Raw genomic sequence first — 12,938 nt, 5'->3', positions numbered from 1 at the left:
CGTCGCATTTGTTTGTGTTTGTTATATTCCCTGTTGTATCTGGGCCTGAGACAGGTTTTCATTCATCCATCTGGGGAGGAATGGGTTGGCTCTGGTCCTAACAGGGAAATAAATTGCCTAGGTATCCTGCATATGAATATCCCTACCTTTAAAAGGTCTATTTATATTAATAGATAGAGCCCAGATTAGCGTTGTCTAGGAGGTGACCCGTTTCTTCCCTAGTTTCCAGGTCGGTACTGTCCCCCTTCCTTCCTATGTTCAGTGTGGAGCCCCCCCCCCCCCCCCCCCCCCACACACACACCTGACACCGTCTACCCATTATCTTCCCCACTGTCCCCGTTTGACCCTAAACTAGCTGTAGTGTGTATCTACAGGGCTTTCCTGTTTCTCTTACGAACACCCCATATCAGTGTACAAGCTCAGAATACACATTGCTTCTCTGGTAGGGATCAAATCTAGCACCTGATTAACTGAGGATGACTGCAAGGAAACACATGCAAGCCTGCCAGCCAGGGTCCTGTGTGTCATCTTTGCTGTTTTACAGATCGGAAGACAGGACAGAAGAGGCCATTTTGCGTGAATCACATAGCAAAAGCCTCAGATTCAGTAGGAAGCCAAGTTTTTGGGAAGTTGTAAGCCAATTTGTTGTACAGGTAAATTTGTATTAAAGTAGTAATTTAGACCAGAACAAAACATTGTTTTGCTGCACATAAGTTTATTTTTGACATTTCAGAGCATGAAAATTACTCATCCCAGAGACCCAATCCTTTCCCTTTGATTGCAGCAGTATAGCTCTTGCATATGATCCCCAGCTATAAAGAAATAGGACATTAGTTGCTGTCATCTCCCAAGGTCAGCTTGTCAAAGAGGTACTCTCCCATGCCAACCTCTGCTGCTTTTACACGCTTCAGGTTGGTTATGTGGTCTCCTAGTTTCTTGATCAATTTCACTTCCTCATCCAGATATTCTCTCTCCAGGAAGTCACACATCTGTATGTGGAAGCAATTAGACATTTCAGCACATTTATTCTATGATGATCTAAGCAGTTCAGGCCAAGTTATTGTAAAATCAAAGTAGCAATTGTCATTGTAAAGAGGTTGTCCCAAATGCACAAGACCATATGTCCATATATCCCATTTGGGCACATGAATGTCTGGCATTTTGAAAGCTCTGAGCAAGTTCCAATCAGGTTGACTCTGCATGGTGACTGCTCCCCACAGTTTTCCTAAAAGTTAGAGAGGCTGGACCACTAGTGATCAGCCAAATTTAGAAAGCATCTAAGAGGTCTAGCTGTGAAGACCACTCTTTAAAGGGCAAACTATACTATACAGTAGCTGTAAAGGCATTTTATGGGATCCATATATTGACCTATCCTGCATATAGGCAATCAATACTCGATTGGTGGGGGTCCACCTCCCAACACCCCTGTTGATCAGCTGTTTGAAGAGGCACTCTGGTGAGTGATGTGGCTTTCTTTGGCCAGTGATGTCATGTTCATTGGTTATATGGCTTAGGCCACTTTCACTTGTGTTTTGGGCAGATCAATCATGGATCTGCAAAAACAGATCCGTTACAATACAACCGCATGCATCCGTCATGAACGGATCCGTTTGTATTATCTGTAACATAGCCAAGATGGATTAGTCGTGAACTCCATTGAAAGTCATGGGAAGACGGATCTGTTTTCTATTGTGCTAGAGAAAACAAATCTATCCCCATTGACTTACATTGTGTGCCAGGACAGATCCGTTTGGCTCAGTTTCATCAAGCGGACAGCAAAATGCTGCAGGCAGTGTTTGTGTCTGCCTCCGGAGCAGAATGGAGACTGAACGGAGGCAAACTGATAGATTCGGAGCGGATCCTTTTCCATTCAGAATGCATTAGGGCAAAACTGATCTGTTTTGGATTGCGTGAGCCCATGACAGATCTCAGAAACAGAAAGCCAAAATGCAAGTGTGAAAGTAGCCTTATTTACAGCTCAGTCAAGTGAATGGGCCTGTACTGCAATGCCAAGCACAACTGCTACACAATGTACAGCACTGCAGCCTCTTCAACAGTTGATTGGCAGAAGTGCTAGGTGTTGAACCTTCACTGATCAAATATTGGTGACCTATTGTAAGGATACGCTACCTTTTTCTACCAATTCCCTTGTCCAAGAAATTCACTTACATGAGGATCAGCATGGTCGGTAGCAATCTTGTGGAGGTCCGTTAGAGCCAGATTTACACCCTTTTCAAGTTTCAAAGCATACTCCATAGAACTAGTGCCATTTCCCCATTCATCAGCATCAGGTTTCTAACATAAAAAGGGACACATGCAGCTTTTAGTTTTGGATAATCAACAATCCACGATACTCCCTTCATGTTACAGGTGCAGGAATTACTACTGAATTTGAGCAATATAGTTTGTGAATTCATCATTCTTACTAAATATGCAAGTTAGCCTCTAGGTGCAGGGAGGTGTTGCACCTGCTCCTAGAGGCGCCATTCGCCCAGCTCTTTCAACACCCTTCTACTCTTGATTGACAGGGCCAGGCAGCATTCGCATCCTCCTGGGGAAATCTCACTCCGTTCAGTATTCAGCGCAGGCGCGGTGAGGGAAGGATGCTCACCAACTGCCAGCCTCACCACGCCTGTGCTGAATACTGAATGGCACAAGATTTCCCCAATGCAGGCTGGAGGATGCGAACGCTGCCTGGTCCTGTCAAGACTAGAAGACCATTGAAAGAGGTAGGCGAATGGATCCTCTAGGTGCTGGAGCAATGCCCCCCACCCCTAGAGGCTAATTTGCATATTATAAAAGTAAGAATTCTGCAGTAACAGGGGCATGAATAATCACAAGAATAGCATAGTTAGGTGCAGCTGACATTAGCACATCGTGAATGTCAGTTTAATAGTGGAAATCCTAGTGACAAACCCTTTAAATCTTCAAGCCCCACAGCAGCTCTTACCTTGATATCTTGAAGAACTACCCGTCCTCCACGTTTGTTCTGGAACTTCATAAATTTCTCCGCTTGTTCTCGCTTTTCCTCAGACTGCTCATGGAAGAACTTTGAAAACTTGGCCAAGGCCACATCATCCCGGTCAAAGTAGAATCCCTATGGCGGAAAACATTCAATGCAGTTGGAACAGTGTAGGTCTGTAGAACCAATAATATGTGGAGATAAGAAGTCAAAGAACTGCAAGATCAGTAGCAGCGCTCCAGATGGCGACCAAAATGGTTGTCAATTTGCCTTAGTTTGCAGATGGCGACAAAACTTTTTAGCCTTGTCGCAGTTTGAGACAGGGCTGCCGTGCTGTAGCCAAATATTGTGGCGGGGCATGGGAGCCAATAATTCTTTGCCCTGCTGCAGGCATTCACTCAGCAGCACAGGGAAGAAAGTAGCAGTCCCTCCCTCCCCCCTGCTGCCACCAATGAGAGGAGAGGGGAAGGGCTGTGGCCACTGCACCAATGTTGTTAACTTACCCATTTATTCAAATACAGGAGGCGGGTGCTGGCTGCAGAGTCATAGCCAGCACCTGACCTCTGACTGGTAGCTGCGATCCACGGCAGTTAACCCCTCAGGTCATTGGTGGCAGTGGCCACAGGGTCTCCTCCCCCTGTAGCAGTTCCCATCAGTGCCCCAGTGGTGTAATCCTGGGGCTCCAATCGGTTACCATGGTAGCCAGGACCAGAGTTGTGGAGTCAGTAGATAAATGGTCCGACTCCAAAGTTTTTGGTACTTCCGACTCCTCTGTATTTAATATGCAAGTGTATTTTATACATTCATTGAAGGAAAGAAAGGCAACATACAGCTGTGCCACCAAGTTCTTCTAAGCTCTTATAGCAGAGAGGTAGTCGGGCAGAAGCCGCTGCCTTCTCCTTTGTGTGCGGATCTTCTGCTGATGATAGGGCAGTGGGAGGATCCAGGAAGGGGCATTTATTGTAAAACATGATTTTCCTAGTAGAATCCCATAGTCATGTTTAAAGTTTAGGCTAACAATCTGAGTTTACAAGTTTTTATAGCCTTAGCTGAATGACAGCAGTTTTTCAAATGGTTTACAGCTTCTGTCTTGAACTATTGACTATCCATTCCCTTCACTTATACAAGCGTCTAGTCCTGCAAAAAACATTTACATTTAACATCAGTGAGAGGCTAGGTTAACGATGGGCGTTGCGTTCCCTGTAACAACGGAACACAACACAATGGAAAGTATAAGTATTGCCGCTCCTTAACTGTGCGTTGCGTGCCATATAGTGAAGCATATAAAAAGCATGCTTCTTTATGATCACTTAACGTGTTAGTTTTGCGGTAACGTGACGCACTGCATGCATTGGCCTTTATTCTTACAGTAGAGAAGTAATTAAAGGGAATCTGTCACCTGCTTTTAGAATTTTAAGCTTTCAACATTGCCATGTTCCATAAAGTACCTCATTTCCTGTAGTGGTCTTTTTACTTTATTTCATCATTTTGATAAATAGAAAAGATTTTTCTGATATGCTAATGAAGATCCAAGGTGCCCAGAGGGGCGTTTTTTCCCCTCTGGAGCCCAGTGACGCCCCCCTGCAGTGCCCAGCCCGCCTTAATTTGAAGCCCAAGAACACTTCCTGATCCTGAAATAACCTCCCACAGCCCCGGCAAACGGTTCCACCCCCTCATCTTCTACCTTCAAGAAATGCCCCGCTCTTCTTCCTGTCGGCCACCAGAAATCTTGAGCAGGCGCAGTACCGCATGCGCGATCATCAAGCTCCTGAGGGCAACAGCCTCAAAAGTCTCACTGGGCATGCGCCGAGCCCAGTGACATAATCTGAGCGCTGTTGCCTCAGGAGCTTGATGATCGTGCAGGCCGTACTGCGCCTGCGTGAGATTTCTGGTGGCCGACAGGAAGAACGGGGTATTTCTTGAAGGTAGCAGATGTGGCGAGGGGGCGGAACCGTTTGCCGGGGCTGTGAGAGGTCATTTCAGGATCAGGAGGCGTTTTTGGGCTTCAAATTAAGGCGGGCTGGGCACTGCAGGGGGGCATCACTGGGCTCCAGAGGTGGAAAACAAAAAACCTCTGGGCACCTTGGAGCTTCATTAGCATATCAGAAAGCTTTTTTTTTTATCAAAATGACAAAACGAAATAAATTAAGACTACTGCAGGAAATAAGGTACTTTATTGAACATGGCAATGTTGAAAGCTTAAAATGCTAAAAGCAGGTGACAGATTCCCTTTAATTATAACTTTGTGAATTGGGACATTTAAACTTGCTTATTTTTTATTCAAATTTAAATTTAGTAGGAGTCAGAGTCAGTTCATTTTTGCCAACTCCGACTTCAGGTACCCCAAATTGCCTCCGACTCCTACTGCAAAACATCTCCAGTTGTGTGAATGTATCCTAGGTGACAGATTTCTGCTGCTATATTTACTGTTCAGGCCTCATGCCCACAGCTGTATTGCAGCCCGCAAACAGCTTGAATGGGTCCGCAATCCAGAGCTGCGGTGCGGAACAGAGGCACGGAACCCGTATGGAGTGCTTTTGTGGTGTTTGTGCCTTAACACCGCAAAATAGAACATGTTTTATTTTTTTTATGATGCGGACGGATCACCCATTCAAGTTGAATTGGTCTTAATCTGTCCCGGCAGCCACACAGATGTTGCCCATGCATGAGGCCTAAGGGTACTTTCACACTTGCAGCAGAGTGATCCGGCAATCTGCATGCAGACAGATCTGGATGCGGATCAGTCTTACAAATGCATTGCAATAACGGATCCGTCTTTCCGTTTGTCATCCAAAGAAACTGATTCGTTATATATTTGCGCATACCAGAAGGACGGATCAGGTATTGTGGTATTTTTAATGCCGGATCCGGCACTAATACATTCCTATGGGGAGAAAAAAAAAAAAAAAAAAAAGTGCCCATTCATTTCTATGGGGCTGTGCACACGAGCAGTGATTTTCACGCATCACTTGTGCGTTGCGTGAAAATCGCAGCATGCTCCTCTGTTTTTCACATAACGCAGATCCCATAGAAATGGATGTGTTTGCGTGAAAATCGCAAGCAAGTGCGGATGCGGTGCGATTTTCACGCACGGTTGCTAGGTGACGATCGGGACCGGGACCAGATCATTATTATTTCCCCTTATAACATGGTTATAAGGGAAAATAAATAGCATTCTGAATACAGAATGCATAGTACAATAGGGCTGGAGGGGTTAAAAATAAATAAAATTTAACTCACCTTAATCCACTTGTTCGCGCAGCCGACATCTCTTCTGTCTTCATCTGTGAGCAATAGGACCTTTGATGACGTCACTACACTCATCACATGATCCATCACCATGGTGATGGACCATGTGATGAACACAGTGATGTCAAAGGTCCTATTGCTCACAGATGAAGACAGAAGAGAAGCCAGCTGCGCGAACAAGTGGATTAAGGAGAGTTAAATTATTATTTTTTAACCCCATTGTACTATGCATTCAGAATGCTATTATTTTCCCTTATAACCATGTTATAAGGGGGAAATAATACAATCTACACTACAACTAACCCAAACCTGAACTTCTGTAAAAAAGTTCAGGTCTGGGTACCACAGTCAGTTTTTTATCACGCACGTGCAAAACACATTGCACCCGCGCGATAAAAACTGAACATCAGAACGCAATCGCAGTCAAAACTGACTGCAATTGCGTTCTTACTCACGCGGGTTTGCCACAATGTACCGGGACACATCTGGACACGCCCGTGTGAAAAAAGCCTTAGGGTCCATTCACACGTCCGTGTGTGTTTTGCGGATCCACAAAACACGGACATCGGGGATGTGCGGTCCGCAAAATGCAGAACGCACATCACCGGCACTTAATAGAAAATGCCTATTCTTGTCCGCATTTGCGGACAAGAAAAGGACATGTTCTGTTTTTTTCGGGAACGGAATTGCGGGTCCGCAATTCCGGATCCGGTCAGCACATCATGCTGCCCCATAGAAATTAATGGGTCCGCAATTCCGTTCCGCAAAATGCGGAACAAAATTGCAGACTCGTGAATGGACCCTAAAAGCTGGCCATACACTTTGCAGATGGCAAAATGACAACCCGTCTCACAGCCAGTTATTCCTCCCAACTCCCATTACACATGCATGCTTGGCTCAGCTGAGCATGAATGTTCTCAGAGTGTAACCCATGCCAGACACCTCTGGCAGCAGTTTAAAATCCAAACAGCCGAGAACAAGAGGATGAGGCATGCTGTCATACAACAGTCTGATCCTTCTTTCTCCTGATGGCATGTGTCAGTACACCCCCTAAACAGATTAGGTTGTTGGTTAGTCACAAAATTGGTGGGTTTGGCCAACATTAAGGGGGTTCTCATCTTCAGGCAGACTAGCCTTATGTAAGGGTACAGAGGGGAGGTAACCAGTTGGCGGGGGGGGGGGGGGGGGGTGTACCAGCACAGACTGAACATGGCCGCACTGATTGGATAGAGCAAGTCTGCAGGTACACACCCCCAACTGGTTACCTCCCCTCTGTACCCTTACTGAAGGCTATTATAATAATAAAGGAATGGCACAACATAGAGCCATAAGAGTAGATTCTCCAGAATTGTTATTACATGGGGAATGAATGAAGCTATTAAAACAGGAATGTCAGGAGAGGGGACAGGTCCTCTTTAACTTAATCATGCTTGAGGTATTAACCTCATGGAGATCTTCTGTTAGGTTTGGGACAATGATACCTAACCAGCTGGACCCCTTACAAAACACCCCAACAGGCGACTACTTATGGGGGAGATTCATCAAGACTGGGGTGAAGGAATACTGGCTTAGTTGCCCATCGCAACCAGATGGCACCTTACATTTTTCAGAACTCCTTTGGAAAGTGAAATGTGGAATCTGGTCGCTATGGGAAACTAAGCCAGTTTCAATACACCTCCCCCACACCATTGTGTACTATACACAGCTTTGTATTAAAGTGAAACACTGATCACTGGATAGAGATATATATATATATATATATATATATATATATATATATATATATATATTTTTTTTTTGCCCCTCACATAAAAGGCCCTAGATGTAAGGCAACTGCAATAATCAAAACTACCAACATGCTAAACATACAGTTTGCTGTAGTTCCTACCACCTTGTAGTCCCATAATAACACTTTTCTAAAGGGTGTGCTCTTGTACTCACCAAGGACAGGTACACATAGGAAGCCTGTAGCTCAAGGTTGACAATACGGTTGACTCCAGCCTCACTGTCTTGGTGGTAGTTTTGGCGGATCTGGGAGCTCATGCTGATGCTGGTGATTGTAGGATTAGTAGCTGCTTTCTCAGGTGGTAAGATGAGGTTCTAGGGATAAGGACAAGTATGGTAGATGTTGCACAGATCACTCCTGTTCCGTTCAAACACTGTTGACGCAAGAACCAAGACTTCCTATGGCTCCCTCTGCTCTGGTGGAAACACTGCTGCTCTCTGGCTTATATACTGTGACTGGGTGGGGTCGCCCAACGCAGAACCCACCCTCCTATTACCTCACATTGTTCGGGTTGGCTCATAATTTAGTAACAGGTGCAAAACAGATGATCTTGTAACCAGTGCTCAACATTAGACTACATGACAGCTTGCATTCAATGTCTTGTGATACGTTCTCATAAAAGAATGCAGAACAAAGTCACATGCAATACATTTTTATTGTATGTAATATAGCGCCATGCAACATTGTATACATAACATGACCATGATAAAAGCCCGCCATACACATCGGTGAATTGTCGACCAAACCTGACGAGAGTGGTGGGTTCAGCTAATAGTCTAATATCCAGGGAAAGCTTCCAACTCTCCCCCGACAGATGATATTAGGAGAGAAGGAGGAGGAGAAGTGAATATTTTCAGCTGATCCTTTTCTTCTCACAGTGGGGGAAATTTATAAAACTGGTGTAAAATAGAACTGGCTTAGGCTACATGCACATGACCGTGCCGGTTTTTGCTTTCCGCAAACCGTGGATCCGCAAAAAACAGAAGCCACCCGTGTGCCTTCCGCAATTTGCGGAACGGAACGGGCGGCCCATTGTAGACATGCCTATTCTTGTCTGCAAAACGGACAAGAATAGGACATGCTATATTTTTTTTGCGGGGCCACGGAATGGAGCAACGGATGCGGACAGCACACGGAGTGCTGTCCGCATCTTTTGCGCCCCATTGAAGTGAATGGGTCCGCATCCGAGCCGCAAAAACGGCGGCTCGGATGCGGACCCAAGCAACGGCCGTGTCCATGAGGCCTTAGGCTACTTTCACACCAGCATTTTTGCTGAATCTGTCATGGATCAGCAAAAACACTTCCGTCTTGATAATACAACCGCCTGCATCCGTTATGAACGGATCCAGTTGTATTATCTTTAATATAGCCAAGACGGATCCGTCATGAACACCATTAAAAGTCAATGGGTTTTCTATTGTGTCCGAGAAAACAGATCCGTCCCCATTATTCTGTCCACGATGAGGACGCAACCAAACGGAATGTAATGCATTCTGGTGCACTCCATTTCGTTTAGTACAGTTTTGTCCCCTTTGACAATGAATGAGGACAAAACGGAAGCGTTTTCCCCCACTATTGAGATTCTATGACAGATCTCAATAGCAGAAAGGGAAAGCACAGATTTGAAAGTAGCCTTAGTTGCCCATACCAATGAAAGGTGGAATCTGATTGGCTGCTATGGGCAACTAAGCCAGTTCTAATATACACCAGTTTTGATAAATCTACTCCAGCGTCCCTCAAAGTGTCCTGCAATTTCTTTCTATACGGAAATTTTGTAGTGACAGGGGAAGAATAATTATGAAGGAAATTCTTAGGCTACCTGCACACAATGCAGATTTTCCGTGCATATTTTTATGTGGAAAGCCTCTTTCACACGACGGTTTTTTTTTTTTCGTTTTGCGGGCCGTTTTTTGCGTTTCGTATACGGTCCGTATACGGAACCATTCATTTCAATGGTTCCGCAAAAAAACTGAATGTACTCCGTATGCATTCCGTTTCCGTATTTACGTTTTTCCGTTCCGTTAAAAGATAGAACATGTCCTATTATTGCCCGCAAATCACCTTCCGTGGCTCCATTGAAGTCAATGGGTCCGCAAAAAAAAATGGAACACATACGGAAATGCATCCGTATGTCTTCCGTATCCGTTCCGTTTTTTGCGGAGCCATCTATTGAAAATGTTATGCCCAGCCCAATTTTTTCTATGAAATTACTGTATACTGTATATGCCATACGGAAAAACGGAACGGAAACGGAAACACAACAGAAACAAAAAACGGAACAACGGATCCGTTTAAAACGGATCGCAAGACACTGAAAAAGCCATACGGTCGTGTGAAAGAGGCCTAATACAGAACCAGCAAAGTGAATGAGATTTGAGAAATCTCATGTACACTTTGATTTTTTCTTATTTGTGGAAATTGAACTGCAGTTCGGATTTTAAAACCCACAGCATGTCAATTGTTTGTGTGATTTTGCACCTTAGACGTCAAAGGGGTTGTTAACATATACCGGTATAGAAAATCCACAACAAAAACCTGCAATAAATAGTGCAGATTTATGTGCAATTTTTGTGCTGGTTTGGTATGGACTTCATGTGTATTTTCTGCATTCCAGTGACCAGTCTGCACGATATGCAGGTGCTCCTATGCTACCTGCACACATTTCAGATTATGCGCAGATTTTCATATGAAAAAAACGTGGTGTAATACAGAACCAGCAAAGTGAATGAGAACAGACAAATGTCACGTACACTTTTTTTTTTTCGTGCCAAAATGGACCCACCATGGGGATTTAGAAATTCACAGCCTGTCATTTGTTTGTATAATTTTTTATTTTTTTTGCGAATTTCACCTTTTTCTATGCAAGGGTGAGATCTGCGCCAAGACCGCATTAAATCGTGTAAACGTACGGAAATCCATGCAGAAATTCTGTTACACAACACACACATCTGCAGGGTATATTCACATGACGTCTTTTGCCGGGAACCTTTGGGGTGTACACCCACGCTGAAATTACGAATTATTGAAATGAAAGGGAGGCAGAAAGAATGCAGCTGGCGGCAGAAGCATGACGAAATTGCGGTGCGGCTGTGCACGGCAAAATTCTGGGGGAAAAACGCTGTGTGGACGGCCCCCCAGAGTACAACCCTCATGTCCTGTATACTGGGTGTAATCCTCAGTATCTGCTCTTATTCTGTATATATGGACACTGCACAATATCACTTCTCCGGTCCTGTATACTGGGTGTAATTATCAGTTTCTGCTCTTATTCTGTATATGTGGACACCACACAGTACCACTTCTCCTGTCCTGTATACTAGGTGTAATCCTCAGTATCTGCTCTTATAATGTATAATAGACACTGCACAGTACCACTTCTCCTGTCCTGTATACTGGGTGTAATCCTCAGTGTGCAGGAGCCAGTGGACGGGTGTGGTCGTGTTTGGAGGAGCTCCTGCTGATTGTCCAGCCACTTCCAGGGATTTTTCCATCTATCCCAGCCCAGGCCCTGCCTCTCTCCCCAGGGAGGTGGTAGGGACCTGGGCCATGAAGCGACTGAAGACCCAGGATCCTGCTTCCCGGGGTAGGCCGGCGGGAGGTAGGGGAGGTGAGCTACCGGCCTCAGTTCCATCTTCCGCCTCGGGGGTCAGAAGATCCAGCAGGAGTCGTGGTGCAGCGGCCCCTGCAGCCCCCGGAGGTGAAGCCGTGTCCATCGCCGGCAGTTCCAGGAGGGCGGACAGTAGCCCTCCAAGAGGTACGCGGAGTGCTCCTGGGGATGGGACGGTTCCAGTTGAGGCTGACTGGGGCAACATGAAGCCCCGGGAACTAATCGCCGTTTACAGCTCCCGGATCACGGCCTACCTCCGGGAGTACGAAGAAGCGAATAGGACCCTCAAGAAGGTGAGGGAGAACCTAAAGCTTGAGGGGGAAGGTGGACAAAGCAGCCAGAAAAAACAGGCCAGAAATATCAAGAAAAATAAAAATCCTAAAAGAAGTTATTAAAGAGCTGCAGGAAAGAATGGGGGCCATTCTGGATAACAGTGGTCCCTTTAAGGAAAAACTCATGAACGATGAAAGGTTCAATGAAATGGCTGGAAACCAAAAGCAGCAAAAAGATGACTCCTCTAGTGAGGAGGAAGAGTCGGACATGGGGGGGGCAGCCTGCGGAAACTGGCATCACCGCAGAGCAGGTATGCCTGCCCCCCACTAGTTCTGATGAAGAAAGTGAGAACAGCGGAGTTGGGGGGCAGCTTATGGCCGAAATACGCCACCTGGAGTCCCCCAAAATTCGTGAGGACATTTGCTTTGGTGACGAATTACCTGAAGATGAGCCGATGGGAAAGAAGAGAAAGGCAAAGACATTAAAGCCAGAGGTGAGGTATGTCTATGTGACCCACCCTGCGTGCCCTGGGCCAGCTGAAAAGCCAACTCAGGGCACGAACCCCACCATCCTCCCTGGCCCGGTCTCTGCTGTGGGATCGGTGCGTAGGAGTGGGGAGACAGACCTGGCAAAGATGGCGCAGGACGCCGTCCCTGTTTGCGGTAACAGGGGCGGTGAGGAAAAGCTGGAGGGGCCAGACAGGAAGGCTCCCGGGGCGGGCGGCGAGGGGGACATGGTTGGTGGTCGGATGGCTCCGCCCGCCTCTGCTGGGGCACTGGACAAGTGCCAGGTGGAGGGGCGGTGTGGCTGCCACTGCCCCCCTTGCAGAGGTCGTTGCCGGGATCCCTGTTCTGGGGTCTGCCTCCTCTGCCCCGGTCTGCTTCGCCGCTCCCGTGCGCCCTGCAGCCCCCCCTGCCGGTTTTGGCATGGCGGTGGGGGACGGGGGGGCGGGGGTGGTGGGGACGGCTGTGGGTGGAGGGGGTGGGACCGCCGGTACAGCGGTGTCCCGATCCGGAGTTGCAGGGGGAGGGTGCGAGGTGGCTGCCTCCGCCCCTCCCAGT

At 46.5% G+C, this 12,938-nt stretch overlaps 1 protein-coding gene across 1 annotated transcript; it reads right to left on the bottom strand.

Moving 5' to 3' along the window:
* Positions 1–698: 698 nt before the first annotated feature.
* LOC121001994 (ferritin light chain, oocyte isoform-like) lies at positions 699–8,424 on the bottom strand. Its single transcript, XM_040433288.1, has 4 exons — positions 8,153–8,424; positions 2,951–3,097; positions 2,170–2,295; positions 699–989 (listed from the first exon to the last, which is right to left on the bottom strand). The coding sequence occupies exons 1-4, from the start codon at positions 8,252–8,254 to the stop codon at positions 831–833; spliced, it is 534 nt and encodes a 177-aa protein (XP_040289222.1). The 5' UTR covers positions 8,255–8,424; the 3' UTR covers positions 699–830.
* Positions 8,425–12,938: the final 4,514 nt, after the last annotated feature.

This window comes from Bufo bufo, chromosome 1, assembly GCF_905171765.1.
Source record: "Bufo bufo chromosome 1, aBufBuf1.1, whole genome shotgun sequence".
NCBI classification, from domain to species: domain Eukaryota; kingdom Metazoa; phylum Chordata; class Amphibia; order Anura; family Bufonidae; genus Bufo; species Bufo bufo.
This window is presented reverse-complemented; position numbering and strand designations above follow the sequence as displayed.

Excerpts from the sequence above, each read along its gene's own strand:
- LOC121001994 (XM_040433288.1), bottom strand. The coding sequence starts at position 8,254 with ATGAGCTCCCAGATCCGCCAAAACTACCACCAAGACAGTGAGGCTGGA. Across the intron at positions 3,098-8,152 it reads CCTATGTGTACCTGTCCTTG|GGATTCTACTTTGACCGGGA; the intron begins GTGAGTACAAGA and ends TTTCCGCCATAG. Across the intron at positions 2,296-2,950 it reads TAGTTCTTCAAGATATCAAG|AAACCTGATGCTGATGAATG; the intron begins GTAAGAGCTGCT and ends TTTTTATGTTAG.